A 27,893-nucleotide genomic window follows, 5' to 3' on the forward strand; every position below is an offset into this window, starting at 1 on the left:
GATTTCTAAGTAAGCTTTGTGAGGCATTTGATCAGCTTCTTTAGGAAGGAATTCGCAAGGTTAAGTACCCGATCAGGAAGCACTCAGGGAACAATGTATCTTGGAATGCTCCCGTCCACATGAGAAGTCTTCCTGGAGACATACAAGATACCATATGGATAATGGCTTCTGCCTGCAAAGACTGAGTCATGCATGGACATGTGACTTGCCCAGGTGACTCCAAAACTCCATCTTGGAGCTGGACTTTGCATAGGAGTGAGAAGGGGGGTTTCCACCCACAAGAGCGTGTCTATTTAAACCCATGAGAGACTCCTCCATTCTGTCTTCAGCTGGCTAAAGAAAGAGCCTCTCCACCCCCCAGGATACTTGAAGGAAACTAGAACAAAGGACAGTAACTACAGGGGTGTGGGTGATTGCTGGACCCAAGCTAAAAGGAGATTAGTCTGTAAAAGGGAGCATTCTGGAACTGGTGAGGATCTTATCTGTATTTAGTTTGATTAGACCTAGGATTTGCACATTTTATTTTCCTTGGTAACTAACTTTGTTCTGTCTGTTATTACTTGGAACCACTTAAATCCTACTTTCTGTACTTAATAAAATCACTTTTTACTTATTAATTAACTCAGAGTATGTATTAATACCTGGGGGAGCAAACAACTGTGCATCTCTATCAGTGTTATAGAGGGCAAACAATTTATGAGTTTACCCTGCATAAGCTTTATACAGGGTAAAACCGATTTATTTGGGTTTAGACCCATTGAGAGTTGGGCATCTGAGTGCTAAAGAAAAGCACACTTCTGTGAGCTGTTTTCAGGTAAACCTGCAGCTTTGGGGCAGGTAATTCAGAGCCTGGGTCTATGTTGGAGCAGATGGGAGTGTCTGGCTCAGCAAGACAGGGTGCTGAGTCCTGAGCTGGCAGGGAAAACAGAAGCAGGGGTAGTCTTGGCACATCAGGTGGCTGCTCCCAAGGGGGTTTCTGTGATCCAACCTGTCACAATGCCCTTCTGCGCTGTTGTAGTACACTGGATGCTGATTTCATTAATTGTTTTCTTTCATGTGCAATTCCATGGTAGTTTCAAAACAATCACAAGATCTTAAATCCTCAGAAGTGCTGGGGACCCACATCACTCACTAAGCCTCATTTTGCAACACTCCTTCCCTCTACTGTAGTGGTTCCCAACATGGTGCCCACGGGCGCCATGGCACTCGCCGGGGCATTTATGTGCGCCCGCCTAGTGCCCAGAAGGGGAGAGAAGCCGCAGCCCTGCGCCTGCCGGGAACAGAAAACTCAGGCTGCAAGTGTGGTGTTCTCTGTTCCCAGCAGGCGTGGGGCACGCCTAGTGCCCAGCAGGGGAGACAAGCCACGGCCCCGCACCCCACGGGGACAGAGAATTCCAGGGCTGCAGGCTGCGGGCACCGGAGTTCTCGGTCCCTGGCAGATGTGGGGCCGCAGCTTAAGCCGGAGAGAAACCATGGCCTCGCACCTGCCGGGGACAGAGAACTCCGAGGCTGCAGGTGCCGGAGTTCTCTGTGCTCGCCGCTTCTCTCTTCTCTCTGGATTCATGTATCATGTTATATTAAATATGACGATTTTCATATTATTTAATGTACAAATACAAAATAAGCCTTGAAAAACTGTTGGTGCCCGCCACAGTCTTCTGAAAACATGAGTGTGCTACTGGCCACAAAAAGGTTGGGGACCATTGCTCTACTGGATGCAGTATAGGTGCAGGGAAAGCTGACTTGAAGCCACCCTTCGCAACTCCTCAGTTTTTGCTCCATTACAATTTAGAGCAGCCTCAAGGATGCTCTAACTTCTGTTGGCTTGCAGTTGTCCTCTATGAGCAATTATGTCAACGGAGATTAGCTAACACTCCTTCCATATACTTCCTTCTCTGACATACCCCCTATGCTGGTGATAGGGAAGTGGGGCTGGTAGAGGGCCATTACGCTGGTTCTATGCTGGCTCAAGAGAATCTCTGCGTTTGGTTATTCTGCAGATGGCTGCCATCAACATCCAATTTATGCCACTGGAGCAGCATAAGAAGCCACTTTGTAAAGGGCAATTGCAACAACTAACTTCAGTGGATGCTTAGTCTCACTCTGAATCAGGCCCCAAGTTTCAGTTCTTTGCCCTGCAGTACTGCATGATCTAGAATATAAACTGGGCCAGACTGTCAGTTGGTGTAAACAAGACCGCCTCCAGCTTTTTTGCCACTCCAAGTGGCAGGGAGGGGAGGGGGGGAAAGGGAGAATGACCTGCTGCCAAAAGTGGTGCCAAGGAGGGAGACAGGGATTGCAGGACCAGCCGCCGAATTGCCGCTGAAGACTGCAGACTGATTGAGCTGCCGCCAAAGTGCTACCACTGCTGAACAGGACGTGCCGCCCCAACAATGGGCAGACTGCCACCTCTTTCTATTGGCCGCCCTAGGCACCTGCTTCCTTCGCTGGTGCCTGGAACCGGCCCTGGGTGTAAGCTATCATAGCGCCACTGAAGGACTGAAATGATGGAGCTATATCAATTTTCACCAGCCAAGAATCTGGCCCACAGTATTATTTGTTGGTTGAATTCTTTTTCTCCCCATCATCATCTTCTCTCTCCCTTGCCCCCTGGATCTCCACCCACATGCAGTGAGTCTCTCTGTATGCATGTTGCACTCTCTGAGCTCCCTGCACCACCTTTTGCCCAAGTTTTTCATTTGAGTTTTTCTTTTGCTCCTTTTTACACTATTCCTCATAAACAGATTATTAAACAAATGTGTAAACTGGGATTATGAGCTCCTGGTGCATGAATGTATTATGAGTTAGGTGCAATAGGTCAGATCCTTAGCTGGTGAAAACTGGAATGGATAAAGTGACTTCAGTGGAGCTACTCTAATTTAGAACAGCCAAGAATCTGGTTCAGTAAACGTATTACCCAGTGCTAGTGGCAGCAATATATATAACATGCAAGAAAAATCATTGATGTTTCATCTTTATGTTTTGATACATCCTTTTCCTGTCTGAGAATAGGTTTTTTCCTCCCTGTGGCATTGGGTATATATTATACACTGTCCTTGCAATCAGATTGCCCCTTGCAATCAGACTGCTTCCCGTCCATATGGGGATGTGTCCAATGGTGCTATACTGCATTTTTACATATCATAAGGTCTCAGCACTCATTTGGCTTGGAGGGTTTGTTTCCCTTGCTCCAGTGTAGGATTATGGTTGGGCTGTATGCTTTGTTTTCAAAGCACATATATTGATGCTGCAATCACTTGGCATAACTGGGACATGCACTTATTTATTCCCAAGAAGTGCTGTAACTGTTGTTTACATGGAAATTTAAGCATAGATGCTATTGCCTGAAGCTTTTCATGGTGACAAGGTCACACACAAAGTACACTTCATTCACCTGAAGCTAATTTTTCTATGGGCTAAGGTGGACCTTCTTGATATTACCCTGCCTTGTTTTATCAGAAAATGCTTTTGTCCACCATTCACTAACACCACGTTATCACTGAAGACAAGAAATATCAACAAACATATCTTTAAACTAAAAAAACCAAACAAATCCCAATCCCCCAAACTTTTTGCTCACCTTGTGTGAAAAATCATCTGCAGGGAGCTGTAAGATCTGCATGCCGAATTAGTGTGCACGTATGAGAGAACATTTTTTCTAATCTGTCAGGTTACAGGTTATTTACAAGTGAAGAAGATTAGATAATCACAGAAGCAAGAAAACGCCAGATTCTACAATTTTAGGGGCTTTCTAAAATTTTTTCTGTTTTCTGCAATCTAAGATTTTATCTAACCTCGTCCTTTTAGACACATATGTTTAGAGCCTGATTAAAAAATAAATAAATAAAAAGAGTTCAGCACCCACAATTGGGGCACATTTTCAATATATTCAACTCCAAATCAGGCACTAAATATGATAACTAGTTTTCTAGTGCCCAGCATTCAGCAGCTACTACTGAGAACAATGGCAGTACCTAGGTGCAAGGCACTTTTGAAAATCTGGCCACACCCACTGAGGCACCTAAACTGAAGTGTTAGGTGGACTTCTGGTCCTTAGACTCCCCCCCCATGTTAAAAACAAAAAACAAAAAACCTCATACTTAATCCAAGTAACATGGTAACGAAGGCCAAATAGAAACCTGGACAGAAAGATGGATACTCTTGAACCTGAACTCTATGTTAACTGATACTCTTTACAAGGCTGAGTTAGCAGAGCAGAAAACAGCCTCCAGCCAAATAGAAGCAAGGGAGCTGGTCAGAACATTTCTACCTAGATTAGTCAAAATATTCTGTTTTCTCAAAGCTGACAGTTAAAACTGATCCATCACCATGAAACCTAAGAGAGCAGGACTTTCTCACAGCCTAGCGCCTGTTGGATAGGGCATGGACATGGGAGACCCTGGTTCATATACTTGTTGTCTGATTCAGACTGTTCTGAGATGAAAAACTCTGCTTGGAATCAGGCAGAGCAAGGACTGAACTTTGGTCTCCCACAGGCCAATGCCCGACCCACCAAGCTACTCCCCACCCCACCGTCAAAAAGCTCAGGTTTGGATCTAAAAATGGACACACAATCCCATTTTTGTGAAAACATTCAAGAGGATTCAAAAGAGAATCATCTACCTCTGGTCAGCTCTAATGATCTCCCTCATTATGCTGCCATCTTCCTGGCATCCCAGGTACCCCTTTTAAACGTTAACACTACTCAGCACAGCAGTCTGAGAAACACTCAATCTGGAGTCAAGGCACTTTGGAAAGATTATTCTCCGTGCTCCTTTCTCCTCTTCTCCTTTTTCTTCTGCAAAGCAAGACTTTGCTCTCATTGTTGCCTAGACCTGAAGGAAATGGAGGTATTTTTACAGCCCCTTCATCCTGGGAATTCTTCCTCTTCACCACCCAAGCTTACCTCCTCTCCAGCAAGTACAATGAGGATGGCAAATGTGTCTGCTTGTGTTTTAAATGGCTGTATACATCACCTGGTATGGGTGCTATTTATACCTGGATAAATATCTGACAACTTAGCAATATCCTGTGGGTCACATTTTGCTCTTCTATCAGTGCTACCCCCATTGTGTGAAGAGTAGAGCCACATTCAGCCCTGCCACGAGCAGGCACAACTCCCCTTGAGTAGGAGTCATGCCCTGTTACACAAGAGTGCAGTTTGGTCCAGAGTTTAGATCTAATAAGCTGGAACTCTCTAAGCCTGCTGTGGCTGAAATCCTTTAGCTGCTGTTTAGCTGTTCAGTTCTTCACCAGTCTGTAGTCGTACACGTCCTTTTACAGAGACAGTAACCCCATAATCACCGACTGTCTTCTCAATGGCCATCACAAAGTGTTAAAATCAGGAGGGTCACTGGGTTTTCTTTTTTGTTTGGTTTTAACTGTGATTTTCCACTGCTCCTGCCAGCTCCTCACCTCGCTTCATGAAATGGAATATTTTAATCAAACAACAATCCACTTACTCTCCAAAGTACCTCATTTCTGTGTCTCTCAAAGCTCTTTACAAACATTAATTAAGCATCTCAATAACCCTGTAAAACAGGTATCATTATTAGACCCTTCTGAGAGCTGAGAGAACTCAGGTGTGAGAGGTCAAGGTCACACAGGGAATGAGTGGTAGCTTTGGGAATAGAACTCAAGAACCCTAACTCCCAGTCCCATCTGCTACAATAACTAGACCACACTGCCTCCCTGTGCTGGGATTTGTTAGAGCACACAGTTTAGTAACACCTCATGTTTAAAGGAGAGGGATAAGAGGCAGGTGATCTGGATTCTATTCTGGATTCTGCCAGAGGCGCGCACGTGTGTGTGTGTGTGTGTGTGTGTGTGTGTGTGTGTGTGTGTGTGTGTGTGTGTGTGTGTGTGTGTGTGTGTGTGAGTGAGAGAGAGAGAGAGAGAGAGAGAGACACAGACAGACAGACAGACTGTGGTTAAGTCCGTCCCTGAACCTGTGTTCCCACAAAGATAACACCAGTCTCACAGGCATAGAATATCAGGGTTGGAAGGGGCCTGAGGAGGTCATCTAGTCCAACCCCCTGCTCAAAACAGGACCAATTCCCAACTAAATCATCTCAGCCAGGGCTCTGTCAAGCCTGACCTTAAAAACCTCTAAGGAAGGAGATTCCACCACCTCCCTAGGGAACCCATTCCAATGCTTCACCACTCTGAGTGAAAAAGTTTTTCCTAATATCCAACCTAAACCTCCCTCAATGCAACTTGAGACCATTACTCCTTGTTCTATCATCAGGTACCACTGAGAACAGTCTAGATCCATCCTCTTTGGAACCCCCTTTCAGGTAGTTGAAAGCAGCTATCAAATCCCCCTCTCATTCTTCTCTTCTGCAGACTAAACAATCCCAGTTCCCTCAGCCTCTCCTCCTAGGTCATGTGCTCCAGCCCCCTAATCAATTTTGTTGCCCTCCGCTGGACTATTTCCAATTTTTCCACATCCCTCCAGTAGTGTGGGGCCCAAAACTGGACACAGTACTCCAGATACGGCCTCACTAATGTCGAATAGAGGGGAATGATCACATCCCTCGATCTGCTCGCAATGCCCCTACTTATACAGCCCAAAATGCCATTAGCCTTCTTGGCAACAAGGGCACACTGTTGACTCATATCCAGCTTCTCGTCCACTGTAACCCCTAGGTCCTTTTCTGCAGAACTGCTTCCTAGCCATTCAGTCCCTAGTCTGTAACAGTAAATGAGATTCTTCCATGCTAAGTGCAGGACTCTGCACTTGTCCTTGTTGAACCCCATCAGATTTCTTTTGGCCTAATCCTCTAATTTGTCTAGGTCCCTCTGTGTCCTATCCCTACCCTCCAGCATATCTACCTCTCCTCCCAGTTTAGTGTCATCTGCAAACTTGCTGAGAGTGCAGTCCACACCATCCTCCAGATCATTAATGAAGATATTGAACAAAACCGGGCCCAGAACTGATCCTTGGGGCACACCACTTGAAACCGGCTGCCAACTAGACATGGAGCCGTTGATCATTACCCGTTGAGCCTGACGATCTAGCCAGCTTTCTATCCACCTTATAGTCCAATCATCCATCCCATACTACTTTAACTTGCTGGCAAGAATACTGTGCGAGACTGTATCAAAAGCTTTGCTAAAGTTAAGGAATAACACATCCACTGCTTTCCCCTCATCCACAGAGCCAGTTATGTCCTCATAGAAGGCAATTAGGTTAGTCGGGCATGACTTGCCCTTGGTGAATCCATGCTGACTATTCCTGATCACTTTTCTCTCCTCTAAATGCTTCAGAATTGATTCCTTGAGGACCTGCTCCATGATTTTTCCAGGGACTGAAGTGAAGTGAGGCTGACTGGCTTGTAGTTCCCTGGATCCTCTTTCTTCCCTTTTTTAAAGATGGGCACTACATTAGCCTTTTTCCAGTCATCGGGGACCTCCCCCAATTGCCATGAGTTTTCAAAGATAATGGCCAATGGCTCTGCAATTACATCTGCCAACTCCTTCAGCACCCTCGGATGCAGCGCATCCGGGCCCATGGACTTGTGCTCAACCAGTTTTTCTAAATAGTCACAAACCACTTCTTTCTCCACAGAGGGCTGGTCACCTTCTTCCCATACTGTGCTGCCCAGTGTAGCAGTCTGGGAGCTGACCTTGTTTGTGAAGACAGAGGCAAAAAAAAAAAAAAAAAAAAAAAAAAAAAAAAAAAAATCATTGAGTATATTAGCTATGCGAGGCTTAATTTATTAATGTTTGTAAAGCATGCTGAGGCCTTCATATGGAAGCTGCTATAACAATACACAAAATATTATTATTGCTATTCCTTTTTGTCCATAACTACCATGTTTTTCTCCCCTTACATCTGTTGCAGGATCTGCTGTTTCCCCTACCTGTAAAACATATACATTGTACTTTGTAGTTTCCCTACAACTTTCTCCCTAATGGCTTCATCGGAAATATTTCTACTCACTTCAGTGAGTGTTGGGTTCCATATGCCTCATCTTGTTCTCAGAAAAGGCAATGTTTGACTCCTGTTGACTTCAGTGGGAGCAGGAACAGGAATATGGAGCCCAATCCAAAGCCCGAGCATGGGAGATCTATGCTTTCCTCCCTTCTCATAACAAGAGTGATAGTGTTTTGCATTTGCCTGGACAAAAACTGAATAGGGACCTCACAATTTGGCACTATGAGAGACTGAATTTGAAAGACACATTCCCCACTGGAAAAACCATGCCCCATGAGCACTGCATTAATGGACTAGGATGGTCACACTGTACTGAAACAGGTGAGTGGGTAACTGGCCTCCACTGAAAATGAATGGCTGGAGTTGGGGGTGGAGGAAGAGAAACTGACTCCCTCTTGAAGAGGTCACCATGCTGTGGACACCAGCACTCTGTCCAAATGAAGTCACTACTACAAGTGAGAAGCAAGGGGTAATGGTTGTATATAGGGAAATATATTAAATCAAACTTTTTCAAACCTTTATTGAATTTTGATTCAAGGACGTGCAAAGGCAAATCAGGCTAAGGCTGGCTCATCCTTCCCTACTGGATACAGATGGTTTTATTAAAAAAATAAATAAATAAATAAATAAAAAATCACCGCATTGTGTAGATTAAGTTGCCTCATTCCTTTCAAGAAAGATATTAGGATTCAGGGTCTTGTTTTTATTTAAAAGCCAGGCATACATTTCCATACATCTCTGGTAATACATATTAGTCTTGCAAGACTCAAGCACCTGAATCTTGCTTATACACAGACTGTCAAATTTTGTTCATGGCAATTACAATAGGGACCTTAGATAAATATTTTCCAAGGACCAGGTGGAGACCATGAGGACACAAAATTCAGGACTGCTATAGCTGGAAGACTAGTAGAACCTACAGCAATCCTCCTGTCCACCGGACTCTCTATCCACTGCAGTTACGAATATTATAGAAACTCTCAGATGTCCCAGTCAGGATTGGGGCTCCACAGCATTAGGTATTGCACAAACAGTATACACAGACATATTTACTAATATTTGGATCTCTAGGATAAGGTTATGTGCCTCTCATTCACAGGAATTTTTTACTCCCTAGTAATAACATCCCTACCCACGTGTACTCCCTAGTACCTTTATCACTGGGATAAAGTTAAAAAGAATTACTACAACATAGCAGGAACATATTATTCCCATGAATACCAATCTCCAGCAAGTGTATTCAGAGTCATATGTGCTCCAGGGATGTTGTTATCTCATGTTACTTCTCCTTAGAAAAACAAACACTCCTTTTCTTCAGACGTCTAATTGCTAAGCCAATTAAACATAAGACCAACTGTGGTATCAGTTCTTGAGAAAATTATGTAGTTGAAAACTTTCATTGATACAATAATCAGCTGTTTGAAGAAGGGAATTTAACATTCCCATGAAGAATTAACATTCTCTCAGTAGCTATAGGTTGGTAGCATGACTGAATAACTATTGGCTGTCCAAGAGAAAAGGTTTTTCATATTTTTAAATGTGATTTCAACATCCACACAATTAAATACAAAACACTGAACGGCCACATTTTGTGGGCCTTACTCAAGCAAAATACATATGAATCTTTAGCGCATCTGGCACATAAATATTTTGCGACACCAGCTACAACAGTGCCATGCGAATGCCTGTTCTCACTTTCAGGTGACACTGTAATTAAGTGGGCAGCATTATCTCCCATAAATGTAAACAAACTTGTTTCTCTTAGCGATTGGCTTCAAGTTTCTGATTGCAATGGGAGTTTTGCCTCAGGAGAGCCCACAGAATTTGGCTTTAAATTAGTCGTAACATTCAAATTGAGATTTTAATCTCACAAGATGCAAGAGTGTCAGTGGAATGGTTCTCACTGCAACCGTAAGTTGGCCTGTTTGTGCCCATGCATCATTTTCTCCTACTGCCTCAGGAGATGCATAACGTGGCATAGTTGCATTAGCTGTGGGAATTATAACTGCATGTTCGGACTCTGGTGGTCCAATTAAAAATCTTCAATCTGAACACTAAATGCAAAAACTGGCATACAATGTAATTTCCCTATTTGTAAAGAAGGAATAAAAAGAAGGGCACTGGTTGGTCTGTCGGAAGGTTTAAGCCACTAAGGCCTCAAAATGAACTCATCATCTCAACTATAACTGGATTTGGTCTGCTGAGATTGAAAAGTCTGTTTTAAACTCCTGCTTACAAAAATTCTTAATTGCTATTGGTTAAGTATCCCTCAAATGTTTTGTTCATGATGCTACAACTGCAGTAAATGCAGTGCTGCAGGTTACATCAGTTTGAGACACTGTCTGCCAAATGCTGCTCAAAAATAGCATCTGAATCTGCAAAACCCTCGACACCCTGTTTTAAACATTCTCCCCTGCCTGTTCTGTTTTAACACCATTTAACTTAAGCAGCTTTACTTCCTTAACTCCCTAAACTTCCTTCTCTTCTTATCAGAAGAGAATAAACTACCCCACTTTGTGTGTGTGTGTGTGTGTGTGTGTGTGTGTGTGTATATATATATATATATATATATATATATTTTACTAGTCACTTCATCTTACCTGTGAAGTCACAATCCCTTGGATTCAGAACAATAAGTAGCTTTGGCTTTTCTTAACCATTATAATACCAGTGCCACTCACAAATTCTTGCAAAAGCTGACATGTTTGTTGAAATTCTCCTTTCCTCTCTTTTGATCATTAATATTGTCGTTTTCTCTAGCAAGGAGGAGGTTAGGATCTAACTCTTCAAAAGTAACTAAAGGATTTTAGTACTCCTGAATTTGGGGCTTAATTTAAGAGATCTTAAAAGGGGGCCTGATTTACAACAGATGATTGTTCAGTACTTCTGAAGATTAGGCCCCTTTAAGATGCCTCACCTGAAAACTGATGCATCCACAGTAACTAGTCATTTTTGGAAAGTTAGGCCCTCATTCACCTAAAGCACTTGGCTTTATCTGGTCTGGAGATCTTTCTGCTATGCCCTTCTGAAGATGCACCTATCTGCTTCCACATCAAATTTCACTATCATTTCCCTCTTCATAGAGTAGGATGGAAGACAAAACTTTCTTTTATGTATTCTTTATTAACCTTATCCCACTGGCACATCGAACTGGAGGTACCTGAAATGCTAGTAATAGCATGGTGAAAACTGCAGCCAACAAGTAAATCTAGGCTTATTTGCCACTGGAATTTGCTTTAGTCAAACAGTACCCAAAATGGTGAATTCTTTTCTACTTTGAGGTATTTATATTTTTTATTTGGCAGTGGTTAAAGCAGAAGACTAGGAATCAGGACTCGTGGGTTCTATTCCAACTTTGCAACAAAACTCACCTGTGTAGCCTTCGGCTAGCCATTTAATCGCTCTGTGCCTCAGTTTACCCATCTATAGAAGTGGCGGCATAATATCTTCAGAAAGTTATTATTATGCTTTATTAATGTTTCTGAGTACTTTGAGAACCTCAGATTACACAAAATATAAATAGTCTATTTCTGTACTAATACATTATATCAAATTTTGAAAAATAATTATTTGCTGTATTCACAAACGGTTGACTTTGAAGCGACTAAAACTTCCCTTTTTTGTATTGTTACTAGTTATGCTCAGTGCATAGGGGAATAGAAAGTTCAGAATTAAAAATACTGAGATGTGATGGTGAAGGTGCATTAGAAAGACAGACACTAGTATTGGGAAGTATCCTAAGTAATACCCCAGGCTAATATACCTAAGGCAGCAAGAGGAAAATCTACACTCAGTTTAACAAAGCTTTCTGTTGCTACAAAGACTGATCTTGACTGCACATAACAGAAGTACAGTACATTCTTGGCCAAAAGCACAGCAATCTTAACATTATGCACAACAACTTATCACAGTGAGGCAAGAGTAGACCAGTGAGAGGTTGAGAAAATCCAGCTGGCGAGAAAATTTACTTCAATTTACATATAAAATGCACATTAGGCTACTGAAAGACTATAAAAAGAATTAGTAAAGACAAGGGACTACACCTTTAGCTGATGTCAGGAGGCAAAGGTCCAATGACCTTACAAACTGAGGACACGGCCATGTAAGTTTCTGTAACCCTCAGTTAAAAAGAAATTAAAAAGTTTGCCTTGGGGATAATGCTCTGTCCCACTGTCAGAAAAAAAAACAGCTCTTGCCTAGAATATGGAATTATGAAATTTCCAATGGATTTCAGCTCCTTCGTTTCCTCTGAGGTTCAACTCGTGGCTCATCACCCACACTAGTTATATTTATCAAGTGCCTTTCATCCCAAAGTGCTTTACAAACATTTTATAAACAGCACACCACGGCTGCTTTCTTAATCCAGTCCTGAAGTGAGATGGTTCTGCAGAGAAGTCCAGCTGCTGTTTAAGAGTACCCAGCACTACCCAACCATTCACCAGGAGATGAAGGTCACTATATCAAATTGAAACTGCAGAGGGAACTTGGGTAGACAGAACACTCTACAGTATCTGGAATTTGTCCAAGCCACCATGGCTGTGCACCTCTTTCTCAGAGATTTTTATGGATTCCTTAGGGCCCATATCTAGTCAGAAAGTAGGTGTAAACTTGCACGTGCACAAATAAAACCCTATTTTGCATGTGCTGAATTGTATATGCATGCACAAATGGAAGCTGCACTCACACTTGGCTAGACAGACACCGATCTAGACTTGTATACAGACAAATCTGAGATTTAAACTGGATGCATGTTTTTGTACATGCAAGTAAGCACCTACTTTGTAAATGGAAGTCAGGCCCTGAGTGAGCACAAGTGGCCATGACTTCAGTTCTATATTTTATCCAAAAAGATGACATCTCCAACAGCATAGTGCCTTTAACACCATGTTGAGTCTTCAGTTCAGGAAACAGCACCACCTACTGAATCATCAACTCCATATCTTACAGGCATAGGTCCTCCATCCAAATACTGAACTAAGCCAATCCTTTTTAGTTTGTGAGACACACAATGGTCCCATCACAAGTAAATACAGCTACAGAAATAAGAGCGTATAATAATCCCATAAAGAAGATCATCATCCAGATACACCTTCAACAGAATACCACTGAAATGCCTAAGAAAATAAATGGTTTCAGAATAGCAGCCGTGTTAGTCTGTAATCCACAAAAACAACAAGAGTACTTGTGGCACCTTAGAGACTAACAAATGTATACATTTGTTAGTCTCTAAGGTGCCACAAGTACTCTTGTTGTTTTTTTAAGAAAATAAATGTCATTCTAAATGTTACTACACAGATACCACAATCCTGCCAATTTGAAGGATTTTAGAATGCACTAGTAGTTCATGCATGTAAAGTTCAACGTAATTTTCCAAGCAAGCCTAAGAAGGGAAGGCTAGTACTTTCACAAGCCTGATGAGGGGTATAGACCAGAATCTAAACCTCTCTGCTGCAGAACTATGTAAATGTCTTCCCTGTCTTCATATGAATGCGGCCTCCACTGGAAATTAGCTAGAGCTTTTTAAGTACACTTTTCAAATTACCGTAATTTGTTTTCTAGTGACAAATCTGGTTGGAATATTGCTGTATTAATAATATGTTTTAAACACTTGGGTGCAATATAAAGAACTACTAAATCAAATAATGACATAGTAGGCTGTGTGCCTGTTTGCAATTTAACTTCCTGCCAACAATTAGCTACATAAAAATTTGTGAATATCTCTTGACAATCCTGTGACAACTGCAGTTACACAGCATCACAAAGTGTTCCAGTAAAATCTCTTCACTGAGGCAGTATCCTACAGCATTTCATAAGCAGTGAAGTTCTAGTCACTGTTAGCCTGTATTTCTTCATCATATATGGTTGGATTCTAGACATATGGTGTTTTTTTAATTATTTTTTCCAGTTGCTCATTTCTACTATTTGTCAGCATCAAGATGCGTACTCACACACACGTACGTCATCTAGCAAAGCACAGAATAACAAAATATAATCAATATTTTGTTGGATGTTAAAAAAAAGTTTAATAGAAAAAAAATCCAGGTACTGAATGTGCACTGTGAATGCAAAGCTGATCTCCTTCAGGTCTAGTTACATACTTAAACAATCTTTTTTTACATCTAAATAAATCAAAGGGATTTTTTTCATATATTATAGCAATGGTATATAGAACAGAAAATATACCAAGAGATTACCTCATGATACTATCACCATTTTTATCTGGCCAATATTATAATATGACCTACAAGAAACAGTGAATAAACCTAAAACAAAGTGAAAGACCCACTGAAGATCATAGAGTACAATTTCAATGCAGGTAAAAACATTGTGTTACAATGTCTATTCATTTTGTTTCAGCTATCTTCAAAAAACCTGTCATGGTTTAGATAGACCTTGAATCTGCATAGGGAGAGAGTTATATTGGGGGGGGAGGGAGGATGGAGGACTAGCCAGTATTCAGCAACACTAATATTAAATAAAAAGATGCTAATTTTGTAGTTTAACAAGCACAGCTGTTCAAGTGTTTGCAAACAAAAACCCTGCCCAACCCCAATCTAACCATATGAATCACATTTAAAAATATATGAAATTCTACAGCTACAGGATTATGAAAAACAGGCATGTAGACTGTGCTGCAGCACAAAAATCTAATCCTAGGTATGATCTAAGCATCAATATTTTTTCCCTTAATTATCATAATCAGTATTCTTTAGAGAGGATGCATCTGTCAGGTCTCAGGAACCAAAAATAGCAAAGACCCTTTTCAGCAGAACACTTTGTTTTAAAACTCTATACTATACTTGCAGCTTCTGGCTACATGACTATAAAATTTGTGCAAGACATAATCAATTATCCAGCTTTACTCTCCATCATGCAGTTAGCTATCATTTACCTGCAGCTCATTCTTCTACACACTTCTCCCAATACACAGGATAGATATTTTAAAACGCAAGAAATATTTACATTTTGGAGAACTAACTGTAGAGCCATCTGACATTACACAGCAAAAACCTTGGTGAGAACAAAAACCAAGCACACTGATGTATATAAAATAGAGAGCCTACCTGAATTCTTCAAATGCATACATGGCCTAGCAAGTAGACAAATTCTCTGAAATTTAAAATAATCTTCTTAACATGCAGGAGAACCATTTAGTTTGTCAAACCGCAGCAAAATGCATAATTAAGAGGCAGTATATTTGAAATATTCTGAAGAGAAAGGGTATGCAGATACTGGCCTGCAGCCTACAGCTCAGCCAGCTGCTGACAAGCAGCAGCTAACAGGGAAAGGCATAGAGTACCATGTGATCATTCCAGTGAGTCCGATTAATGCAGCTATCTTCAAAAAACCTGTCATTCATACTCCAAGAATACAAGGCTGATATCTTTATTATTCAAGCCAAATAAGTCAAATACTATACATGACATACTCAGTGGTTAAATTATGGTTCATATTTTACATCAAAAATAAATTCATGTAGAGGATAAAGGAGGAAACAGACCAGAAATATGGTATTAATGTTACAATCGGATAGGCCTAATTAATCTATCTAAACTGACTCTCTTACCTTGCAGTGATACTTTAATATCATGTAGTGTTTTTATTCACATGAACTGACAATGTTGCAACAGATTACAACCACAATCCACCCCTTCCAGGGAAGCCAAAACACATTTAAGTAGTTTATCTACAAGAAATCACCACCTACTGTAGATTAATCCTGACCAATTTAACTCCTTTACTGCTGATTTCTTTGCTATCACATTCAATCTGTCCCAATACACGTGGCTCTCAGAAATTCAGGGGGCAAATGCTAATAAATCACATCAGTGCAACTGAATGAAGGATGAAGCCAAAAAGTCACATTTCAAAATAAAAGAGAGAAAACAACGAGATAACTTAAGGATTTCACAAATTGTATCATGTAACTGAAGATGCCTCAGCTGCCTAGCAACAGAGCAATGCAATCTCCGAAGCAACATGAAAAGTTCTAAGGCAAAGGAGACAGGGGTTCAACCAAATGGAAAGCTTCTTTAAAATGTGACTAAAAACCGGGTTTCCTTCCATGCCTCATGATTAAAACGTGGCTCAAATAGCACAAGGGTAGGAAGTTGCCCAAGTATAAGTGGTATATGACAAGAACCACAACACAACAGAAGATACCTCGAGCTCAGGTTACAAAGGCCAAAAGTTGCATGTACTGTATGTAGATAAGGAAAAAACAAATCAGAATGCTGGAGTAAGACAGACACCAGAGCAACATTCCTAGAATACTTCAAAAGGCAAAGCACATGTTCTTCCAAAACAATCTGGAGAGGCTTTAGAGACTTTGTGTTTTATAAACATGGCAGGAAAAAAAAAAAAAAAAAAAGAGAGAAATCCATAGAAGTCTGTGTTCCCTGAACACCAAGCCTCAATGGGCATTTTGGGTACGCAAGAAATGCAGGATCAGGCCTCACAATAGCTATTTGTTTAGGTAAAGCATGCACCTTGTTCTCAAGGACGTTTCATTGAGGATTCCAACAATCCTAACTCTGAACTCAGGAATGTGCCTGAGAGCAGAGAGGCTGGAGAGAGAGGAAAAGACAAGAGAAAGAAATGACACTGGAGACTTATAGAAAAGCTGCATTGAATTCATATGAGGCAAGAACATTGGATTTTGTTTGCATTGCCTCATTTGTTTAAAACAGGGATCAGCAACCTTTGGCACGCAGCCCGCCAAGTTAAGGCCCCTGGTGGGCTGGGCCAGTTTGTTTACCTGCCGCGATCAACCAAACCTGCAGACATGGCAGGTAAACAAACTGGCCTGGCCCACCAGCGAGCTTACCCTGGCGAGCCAAGCCAAAGGTTGCCAATCCCTGGTTTAAAAGGAAACAAGTTATTAAAATGGGAATAAATGTATATTGTAGTAACAGAAACACATACCTGGCCAAATTTTGCCCTTGGTTACACCATCTGATGTAAATGAAGGGTGAATTTGGCTAAAGTATTTCTTATCCTCAAAAATAAACATTAAAATGGAGAGGTGAAATGAAAAGTAGGTGTTTCTGAGTATCCTACTTGGAAAAAAAGAAGAGCTCCACGTTATCAGAGGAAAGAGAAACAAAAGACATCAGAAAACCATCTTGCTTCTTCAAAGTAGGATCCAGTGAAAGTATAAGTTTCCTAGACACTGACGGGGAAATCCAGACCCCAGTGAAGATAATGGAAGTTTTGCCATTGACTTCGCGAAAGACAGGATTTCACCTTGAAAGTCAGGATTAAGATTGGAGATCCCACAGTGATGAAGGAAGAAAATTGAAGCACTCTCTTCTATTCTCTTTTTGTCCCAACCCTGATCTGACTGAAGACTGGCTAAGCTCCCACAAAGTTGGCCTCTGTGTGCAACACTGGGATTTCTAATGCCAGCTTTAAAATATATTAATAAAATACTATTTAAAAACAAATCTATTCACCTTGCATTTGAATTCACTAAATCACTGCTATGCTTTCTGATTGTTGCAACTCCTTATGAACTAAAGAAACAGTCTACTTTTCAAACCCTGATGCCCTCATCAATGGCCACTCTGTGAAGGCTGGAGAAAGTCTCAAAAAAGGTAAACACACTACAGAAGGCATTTACATTTAATAAAGGTCAATTACTGAGAGTTCTTATTGAGATAACTGTTAAAACTTAATTTTTATCCAGTGTTTTCTCAGCTGCTTGTAGTGTCACATACTGCTCAAGCATGGCTCTCAGCCTACAAGGGAATTAACAGTGTAATTTCTTGATATTAATTAATTATTAAGACTAGATTGGACTATCGAGAGCAGGGGTTGACAACCTTTCAGAAGTGGTGTACCGAGTCTTCATTTATTCACTCTAATTTAAGATTTCATGTGCCAGTCATACATTTTAATGTTTTTAGAAGGTCTCTTTCTAGAAGTCTATAATATATAACTAAACTATTGTTGTATGTAAAGTAAATAAGGTTTTTAAAAATGTTTAAGAAGCTTCATTTAAAATTAAATTAAAATACAGAGCCCCCCCGGACTGGTGGCAAGGACCTCGGCAGTGTGAGCGCCACTGAAAATCAGCTCATGTGCCGCCTTTGGCATGCGTGCCATCGGTTGCCTACCTTGATCTAGAGCATAATGTCACAGCGTCCACATGAATGAAGATTAGCATATGATTGCCTGACAGAACTTGTACAATTTAAGTTTCTAATGAAGACATAAGGGGGCAAAGAAATGCCAAAGCCTTATTGATCTACTGCCATCATTGTCACACAGCATTTTAAACCTGAATGGAATAATCCTGCCGGAGGCCTTCTAGTTAAAATCGGAAGACCCTGCAAAATCACGGAGCACGTCATAAAGAAGGAACAAAGAAGCAAATGCTGCAACTTCTCACATATTGAGTATGGACATTTAACACTGGCTTTAATGTGTCAAAAAGGAGACAGAGTCCTGTACATCAGAATCAGCAAAAGACAAAGAATTGCTCAATGACAAAGTCATTCATTCTCTGCTTGGATGCCCAGCTCAATCACTTCAGGAAAAAGACCCACCTTGCACCAAAAAATATTATGTTATGGGACAGAAACATATAAACCAGAACGTAAGTCTGTGTCAGTGACTGGACAATAAAGTAACAGGAAACCCAGCCTTTCAGTTTCCACCTTCCAATCTGACCCATGTTAAAGCCGTACTAGTTACTATAATTTATTAACATTTGACAGCAGTTTGGTGGCTTACATAAAATGAGTTGGTAGTTTCAGTCTAGTTCCCACTAGACAGGTGTCCATGTGACAAAAACTGTCATCCCTGTTGGAAATCTTAGTAGAGGAGAAAGTGATTGAAGGGGTTTTGAAATATGACAATCCAGAACAGAGTTGAGGCACGTTGCCAGAGGCTGTGGGTGAAATTCTCCTCCCAGTGCTTAAATGGGACACAAGTTGTATGTAGACCTTATGTTAACCTTCTACACAGAAGTCAGTTTCACTTAGCGTAACAGCATGTACTATCTCTGCCCGTGCAGCACTCACTCTGTTGACTCAAGTTTCCACTGCTCCCCTATCCATCCAGATGCTCATTGATACCATCTAATCACATAAGATTGAAATATTTTAATAAAGTGCTTGTTTATCTTGCCAAGGGGAAAGAAGTCCACTATGTTTGCATCTGTCATTGGACTGTGTTACAATTTTGGTGACGTGAATTTGACCACTTTGAAAAATGAACTCGATGGAATGATCCAGCATTAATTTCAATTGGAGAGGAGGCAAGAACAGAGTGGAAATGGAGAAGGAAAATAAAGACAAGGCAGCATGTTGAGCAATACTGATACATTTGATCAGCGCTATCTTTTCTACATAAGGGTAGGTATGGAGATCAGAGAAAGCAGCCAAGGATATTGCTTAAAGATCTTCTTCAGTAGGGTTTTCTTCGAGTTTAACGGTCTTTATTGGATTTAGCAAAATAAGATTTTCAAGTGTTTAGTGGAGTGGGGGAGGGAAAGGTTACCTTAGATTATTCTAGTATTGGGAGAATCCCTGAAACAATTCCAAGAGCCCAAGAGACTCTATTGAACAATGACATTTATGGCATCTGTGGTGATAATATTGACTCAACAGCATGCTACTAGTAGCAACATCACTGGCAATCATCAAACTTCCAGACACTGAAGGAGAAAAAAAATTATCAAAAAAATAATTTTCAGCTATGATACTTTTAACATGTTTTGTCATGAGATAGTGACATGGCGTGATGAGACAAGAAAACTATTCTTGTTCCTTTCAATAACTCTCTTGACTGAGAAATTCCTCAGTTCCTTCATTCTGTAGTCTTTATTTTGACCAGCATGGAGGTTATTCTGGCAAAAGAAGCTTGGATCTGTGTGTGGAGAGAAAAATACTCTGATGGCAAAAGGTTACAAACACACAGGACCCAATTCCATCACCTGCACAATCCCAGAGGGGTTCCATGAGTATGTCTGGCAACAGATTTCCCCCCCCCCCCAATATTCTTTAATACTGTTAATATTCAATGTAAATACAATTGATTTGTGGAAAAGCTAGCACAGCCATAATGCATAAATGAGCATGCTTCCCCTTCCTCCAGCTCGCCTGTCCCATACAGGCACTTCTGATGACACTTTAAAAGTGTGCCAGAGCAGGGACATTTGCACTACAAAAATCAGCCCTCACCCCTCTCTGATTTTGTCTGATCAACAACTGCTTCACTCCCTGCAATCCATCTAGTGCCTAGGGATGACCACGGGAGTGGACATCCTGAGATCAGTCCCAAACCTGTGCTCCACTGAGGTCAGTCTTGCTGCTTGGAAAGCACACCCATTTTCTGTAACAGATGATCTGTACAGGATCCAAGGTGCTGATGAGCACAATGCTGTGATGAGTCGCTGCTATGAAATGGATATGCTTTCAACACAACCATTTGCTTTGCTTTAATACTTCCAGGAGGGTGGGGAGACCAGGTAGACGGACACAGCTCCTAATGTCTTTCTAACCACTGAGGTTAAGTGGTATCAGATTCTGCAATAATACAGCACTGATTCAATTCTAATTAAACAATCAATTAAAACTTAAAGTTTACTACAAAACAAGTACATTCTTTATCATTTACATCAGGGTCGTGCTCAAAGGACCAACTGGGGTTTTGGAGGCCCATTGTGTTGAGTGCTGTATAAATATATAGCAGACATGGTTCCTGCCCCAAAGAGCTGACAGTTTAAATAGACAAGACATGGCAAAACAGTGAGAGAGAGAGAAAGCATTTGCTCCGAATGTCAAAAGTAATGAGGAAACCAATGCATTCACATTATTGCCTAACCAACAATTAACAAGATTCACTGTTTTCAGACACATTGTTTGAAACACTACTATATTTGATCAAAACCTTCAAAATATATGCCTGACCTGGATTTTTGCCTGCGTACAGAACATGATTTAAATGTACTATAAAATCCATACCAAGAAAAGGTACAAGGCAGCATGAATTTGAAATCAAAGGCAGTAATGTATTATTTATTGCTTTTTTAATGCAGCAAAGTTTAATTTGACTCATACAGCATAAAAGTTCTCCTAGTAATTAAGAATTATACCACATGAACATTCACAAGAAAAGACCCAAAATATCTTATAGTAGTTACACCTCTTCTGATTAGTATCCTAATAACCTATTTGAAAACTGAACAGCAGACAAGGACGGCACTACATGAGTAAATAAAATGAACTACAGATGTCAAGCTTCCATAGAAATGTCCCTCAAACTGGCCGTAATTAGGTAAGCCAGCTTTTTTTGGGTGGGAGGGGGTGCTGGTATTACAATATAATCACCACCAAATGAATATTCAGCACAAATTATAACAATATATAATAGATACCCCCAGCAGCCATGCCGTTTCAGTGGACCTTTTGGCTGTCATAGGTTGAAAATGCACATGTAAAGTCGGGAAAAAATTAAATATATTTTTGAATGCTGTTATATGAATATAAAGAAGAATATTCACATGCCAGCAAAAATACTCTGGATATCTGCAGTAGTTTTCAAGTAACCAAATGGCCCAGAGGATCTTCTAAAGCATTTAATTACATGGTAGAGCATTTGCAGTCAAAAAAGTTACTGCCAACATGAACTAAGCAACTTCCCACACACAGCTGAGAATATTAATGCCTATTAAATCTCGGTGTCATTATCAAGCATGTTGTCAGGACACGGATAAGTCTTACCCTGTGAAAATATTACCATGTATTCCTTGGCATCTACCTGAATAACCATAGGAAGACAAACAAACCTTCTTAACATTTAGTAGTGAACTCCTTAATGACATGGTAGGATGCAGCGTAGGGAATTAAGACTTTAAAAGCTCACTTTTCAACTACAACGTAATAACTTCTGAGGGCCTAATTCTGTTTTCATCTACACCACTGTCGTTCCATTGCAGTCAATGAGATTGCACGGGGTAAATGACAGGGCAATTTGGTCTGTTAGGTGAAGTTTCTCTACCACAAGGCCTATGCGCCAGTTACGTCCCAGTAAGCCCTATTTTGAGGCTCTAAGTGGAACTGGTACGGGGCAAATGCTTTAGACTGGCTCTATGAAAGAGGGTGAATTTCATCCATTATGAATAAAGCAATCGTCCATCATAAAACACGAGTGGTATATAACTTTCCAATATAAAGTTTGATACTATTTTCCTTCCAAGTGGTCTGGAATCACTACACTGTTGGGTTCTGGGGTAGTTTTGCTCTTCAACATGATGTCCCAGTACTTTAGTTAAGATATCTACATCCTCACTTCCAGGGCTCTGTATATTCAGAACAAAAATAAAAATAAGTTTTGCCTGACAGAAAAGGTGTCAGAGCCATTGCCTGGCAGGAATATACTATGGAATTATTTTATTAGAAATCCACATCAACAACAAAACCCAATGTCTTGGAGATTTCAGACCAGTATTCATTCACTTTTATCAGCAAAATATTTAGGGGGGAAAGTTAATGGAAGTTTTAATTTGTTAGTCCTCCTAACAGATGAGTGTCTTTGAGCACTGTATACGTGTCAGATAACTTTGTGGGAAGGCAAGCAAAATCAGTGGTCTCATGCCACTAGAAATATGCCTCCATTAAAGGATCTCTGAAAGTTTAGGGACACGTCATGCTGTTTAGGTTTTGGCCTGCATTATGTAGCTGCACCACCCTATAGACAATGTATCTTCCAGAGTTCCCCAATGAACAAGAAGAGATCATAGGCTGCACCATCAGTTGGAAGTGACAGAAGAGGAGAAAGTCCTGGGTGTATTGGTTGATCACTGGAAGACTATGAGCCGCAAATGTGATGCCGCCATGAAAAAGGCCAATGCAGTCCTAGGATGCATTAGGTGAGGCATTTTCATTAGAGACGGGGAAGTGTTAGTACCATTATACAAGGCACTGGTGAGATCTAATCTGGAGTACTATGTGCAATTCTGGTCTCCCATGTTTAAGAAAGATTAATTCAAACTAGAACAGGTGCAGAAAAGGTCTATTAGGATGATATGAGGAATGGAAAACCTACCTTACAAGAGGAGGCCCAAAGAGCTTGTCTTATTTAGCCTAAACAAAAGAAGGCTGAAGGGAGATAGGATTGCTCTCTATAAATACATCAGAGGGATAAATACATGGAGAAAACAGCAGCTGTGCTTCCTGAGTGGCACGAGAGCACAAGGATTCGGGGGTGGGGGGAGAAAGAGGGGGAGTTCTGTACCTACCCTCCTCTCTCCACACATATACAAATCAAAATCTGGGTCTTAGAATTTTGTATCTACCACAGTGAACATGCGCAAAGGGCACTCTACAGCTCAGGGAGAGACAGAAGAATTTCAGTGTTATTAGGATACAACATTGAGACTTCATCCTTCTCTCCTACAAAGAGCTTCTGGGTCACTGATGGCCCATGATTATATTTTAAGACACTGAAGGTAGCTCAGGAATTTGTTTTCCTGAATATCTGTGGATTGGGAGCTGTCAAGGTTTTTTTTCCCACTTTGAACTTTAGAGTACAAAAAGTGGGGACCTGCATGAACACTTCTAAGCTTCATTACTAGCTTAGGTCTGGTACGCTGCCACCAGCCAGAATTTAGTGTCTGGCACACTTTCTGTTCCCCAAAAACCTTCCCTGGGGAACCCAGATCCAAACCCCTTGTGTCTTAAAACAAGGAGAAATTAACCATCCCCCTCCTTTTTCCCCCCTAGACTTTCCCCTCCCTGGTTGCCTTGAGAGGCTTCACACAGATCCAAACTCCTTGGATCTTAAAACAAAAAGGAATTAATCATCCCCCTTCTTTTCCCCCCCACCAGTCCCTGGTGAGTTCAGACCCAATCCCTTGGATCTTAAAACAAGGAAAAAATCAATCAGGTTCTTAAAAAGAAAGCTTTTAATTAAAGAAAGAAAAAGTAAAAGTTCTCTGTAAAATCAGGATGGAAAATGCTTTACAGGGTACTCAGATTCATATAGACCAGAGGGACTCCTCCGCAGCCTTAGATTCAAAGTTAAAGCAAACAGAGGTAAAAATCCTTCCAGCAAAAGAACCATTTACAAGTTAAGAAAACAAACATAAAACTAATCCGCCTTGCCTGGCTATTACTTACAATTTTGAAACATGAAAGACTGATACAGAAAGATTGGGAAAGCCTGGAATGATGTCCCGTCCCTCTCAGTCCCGAGAGCGAACAATGAAAAAAACAAAAAGCACAAAGACTTCTGTCATAGCATTCCCTCTCAGATCTGAACCTTAGAGTTCAGAAAATGAGATACTAGCACCTGAATCCTCTAAGCTTAATTACCAGCTTAGATCTGAAAGCACTGCCACCACCCAAAAATATAGTGTTTTGGGGCACTCTGACCTCCCCAACCTTCCCTGGGGACCCCAAGAACCCAGATCCCTTGGGTTCTTAAAACAAGGAGAAATAAACCATTCCCCCACCTTTCCCCCTCCCAGAATTTCCCTCCCTGGGCTATCTTGAGAGATACTGATCCAACCTCTTAAATCACCATACAGAGAAGCATCTCCCTTCCCTTCCACAAAGAGGCATACAGATTCAAGGAAAAAAGAGAGAGATTCTATCTCTCCCCCTCCCATCTCTCCCACCCGTCCTGGTGAGTTATCCCAATTCCCTGGAATAAAACAAGGAAAGCAAGGGGAAAAAAAATCAGTCAGGTTCTCTAAAAAAATCTTGTAATAAAAGAAAGGAAAAAGTAAAGAATTATCTCTGTAACTTCAAGATGTAATATTACAAGGTCCTAATAGCTTACGACACCAGAAAGAGACTTTCCCCTCAGTACCAATACAAATCAAAATATTCCCAGCAACTACACATATAAGAGTTAACCAGCCAGATCCACAACTGCAAATAGAGTAAAACAATCAAAAAGCCTAAACAGCCTGTTTTTACTTACTATTTGAAAAGAAACTTAGAGAGCCTGTAATAATGTCTGGTCTCTCTCAGACCCTCCGAGAGAAGAACACACAACGGACAAAGAACACACACAAGCTTCCCTCCACCCAAATTTAAAAGTATCTTGTCTTCTGATTGGTCTTCTGGTCAGGTGTCCAGTTCCCTGCTTGTAACCCTTTACAGGTAGAAGAGACATTAACCCTTAACAATCTGTTTATGACAGCTTCCCTCCATCGAGATTTGAAAGTATCTTGTCCCCCTATTGGTCCTCTGGTCAGGTGTCACCTAGGTTTACTGAGCTTCTTAACCCTTACTGGTAAAACAGACATTAACCCTTAACCGTCTGTTAATGACAGGAGCACACACTCTGAAAAGAGGTCACCAGAGGAAATGGATGTGGGGTTTTGCCAGCACTATAAACTTCTTTGCAGAGCTTCAGCAAGGGCCTCTTCTTTCAGAGTCGGGTATCAAAAATATGTCGCAGCAGCCCCATGACATCACATGACAAATAAAACTGATGTACAACTACAGAGTGACCTACAAATGGTTTCTTTTTAAATTGTGTTGGTTTCTCTTTTTGATTCACTTTTTTTTAACCTTATAAGTAACAGGATTTCCAAGTCTGCTCTGTCCCGGTGTTCTTTGAAAGGAAAGGTGGAAGTCTGCTATGTACTATCAGAAATTTACACACGTTAGTTAAGAGAGGCATCATGTCTCACAGCTGCACATTAAACCTTGGAGTTAAATGCATGTTAAACACCAAAAAACACAACAGAAAAACTGCTCAGCTTTCAGTGTCAGAAGGTCTGTAGTCACAAGACCAGATTTTCTAATATATTAAACAAGCAGAGAAACAGGTTGTCTTCACATATCATCAGGCAACTAAAAAGGGCATGAGACCATTTCCCCCCCCCCACTTTCTAGTTCACCTTAGCCCTTGTATATATGCTTGCGCTTCATGTCCAAAGTACTGTATCAAAATTAATTATTTAACTCATATCTATGTGAGGCAGATATTACTACATGTTCTTAAACAGATGGAGAAACCAAGTCAAAGAGATGACAATCTGCCCAAGGCTATGCGGCCAACTAGACAGACCCAAGATCAAGACTCAGGATTAGCTGACTCCAATCCTTGCACTCATTGCTTTAGTCTGGTGATTCTCAACCAGTGGATCATGACCTCCCAGGGGGTTACAAAAGACAATTGAGAAGGGGAGAGGTCATGAGATGATGAAAAATTTTTATTACAATCTAAAGCAAAGAAAATTTTGCTCCCCCACTCTCCACACACTCTTACTGTTCAAGGTCAAGCATTTGCTGTCAACATCTTGTAACACAAAGAAATGATATATACTTAGTGTTATTGTCATTGATACTTTTTTAAAAATCATTTTATAATAAATGTAAAGAGGTTGTAAACATTTTTGAATTTGAACAAGATGTCACCAATCTGAACAGCCTGAGAAACTCTGATCTAGACAACCATGCTACCTCTCAACAGGTTATTGTAACATTCCAGCATGTAACAATTTTCCCTGGGTTCCACTGGCACATGTTGTTTTCCCTGTTGTTCATTTATTTAATCTACTACCTGACCCCGGGGTCAATTATTAGATCAATGACAAACAAATTGCTTTAGTAGCCATAGAAATGCATGGTCAATGATGTGCAATGATGGACGAAAGCCAGCAGAGAAAGGTAACTATAACTGCCAGTGATGTCATTTCTCAACCACCGGCCACCATTCTCACACACTATCTAGAGCACATCTACCTATGTTTTACTATTGGGATTGTCCATGTATAGCACCAGTGGTAGCACTTTCACATTTGAGTAAGGGGATGTGGAGTTGGTTTCCACACAGTACCATGACTTAGCCTCAGTACAGCTACTGCTTTCCACATGAAGTTGACCATGTCATCTCCTTCACTTAAACTAGACTTCCTAAGTAATCTGCCTGGAACACCTTAAGGGTCTCCCTGTTGACACAGTACAATGGGATAGTTTCTATCTACCCTGGAGCAGCATAGAGAGGGTGCAGTAAGCCTCTAGAGAATTCTGCCATGTATGAGGCAGCACAGGTCCCCCTTGTCTTGGACACCACCCGCCATGCCGGGTGGGAGAGGAAATGGCCAGGGAGCTCTGCACTCAGATTAGTCTGGCCACACTGTCTCTCCGCTATCTCTACTCAAGTCACTCCAAAATGCTGCTGCTAATGCCATCATCCTTCTCTCACTCACCACGCTCTTCTCTATTTCAGTCTTTCCATTCCTGTCACTCTCTACAGCCTGCTACTGGCCTCTCAGGCTGTGTCTTCACTGCGCAATTAAGCTGGGTGATCAGCCTAGACCAGGTGCAAGCATTCCCACAGCACAGCCCTATTTATGTTGCTGAGTCCTCACAGTTTCTGCACGCACTCATGTGTTTCTGGGGGTATCTCCCATAATTCTTTGTGCTGAGATGCTCGAAGATTCTTGCCCAGTCATATGCGGGATAAGTTGGGGGGGAATTGTGGAAAAGCACTGACAGACTGGACTGTCAGCACTTGAATGATTTAGCCTGCATGCTCACTGAAAAGTGAGCTGATTCTAAGCCAGTGGTCCTCAAACTTTTTATGTCAAGCCCCCTCTTACCTATAATATAATCTGTTCAAGCCCCCCGCCCAACCTCGGGAGCCAGGGCCAGGAGTGGGGCAGCAGTCAGCATACAAGGCCGAGGCCTAGGCTGAAGGCAGAGCTGGGGGAAAGAGCAGGACTGGGTGGCACTCACTGCCCACCATAGGGTCTGGGCCATGCCCCGCCATACCCCCTTGCAAGTTTCTCTGCAGCCCCCTAGGGGGGCACACACTACAGTTTGAGGACCACTGTTCTAGGCCCAGTGAAGGACAGACATGGTTGTAATCCATACCTCCAGGCTTGTAGCACCTCCAGACCAGAGGTTTGGCTGTGTGAATGATAGAGTTGAGGCTAAAACCCAGGTTAACTGGGCAGTGAAGACATACCCTATTATAGTTGCCT

The 27,893-nt window shown here is 41.3% G+C and overlaps 1 protein-coding gene across 3 annotated transcripts in view; it reads right to left on the minus strand.

The window, feature by feature from the left end:
- The window catches only part of EVL (Enah/Vasp-like), a 222,810-nt gene that overhangs the window by 176,327 nt on the left and 18,590 nt on the right, over positions 1-27,893 (minus strand). For 2 of the 3 annotated variants that reach the window (XM_030558772.1, XM_030558769.1), the window contains exon 1: positions 15,004-15,192. The exons of the other annotated variant lie outside the window; for it this stretch is intronic. In XM_030558772.1, coding sequence (XP_030414632.1) covers positions 15,004-15,026 — 23 coding nt within the window. In that variant the 5' untranslated portion in view covers positions 15,027-15,192. Of the gene's footprint in view, positions 1-15,003; positions 15,193-27,893 lie in introns of those variants that run through there. 3 annotated transcript variants of the gene reach the window in all.

This window comes from Gopherus evgoodei, chromosome 4 (assembly GCF_007399415.2).
Source record: "Gopherus evgoodei ecotype Sinaloan lineage chromosome 4, rGopEvg1_v1.p, whole genome shotgun sequence".
Taxonomy (NCBI): Eukaryota; Metazoa; Chordata; order Testudines; family Testudinidae; genus Gopherus; species Gopherus evgoodei.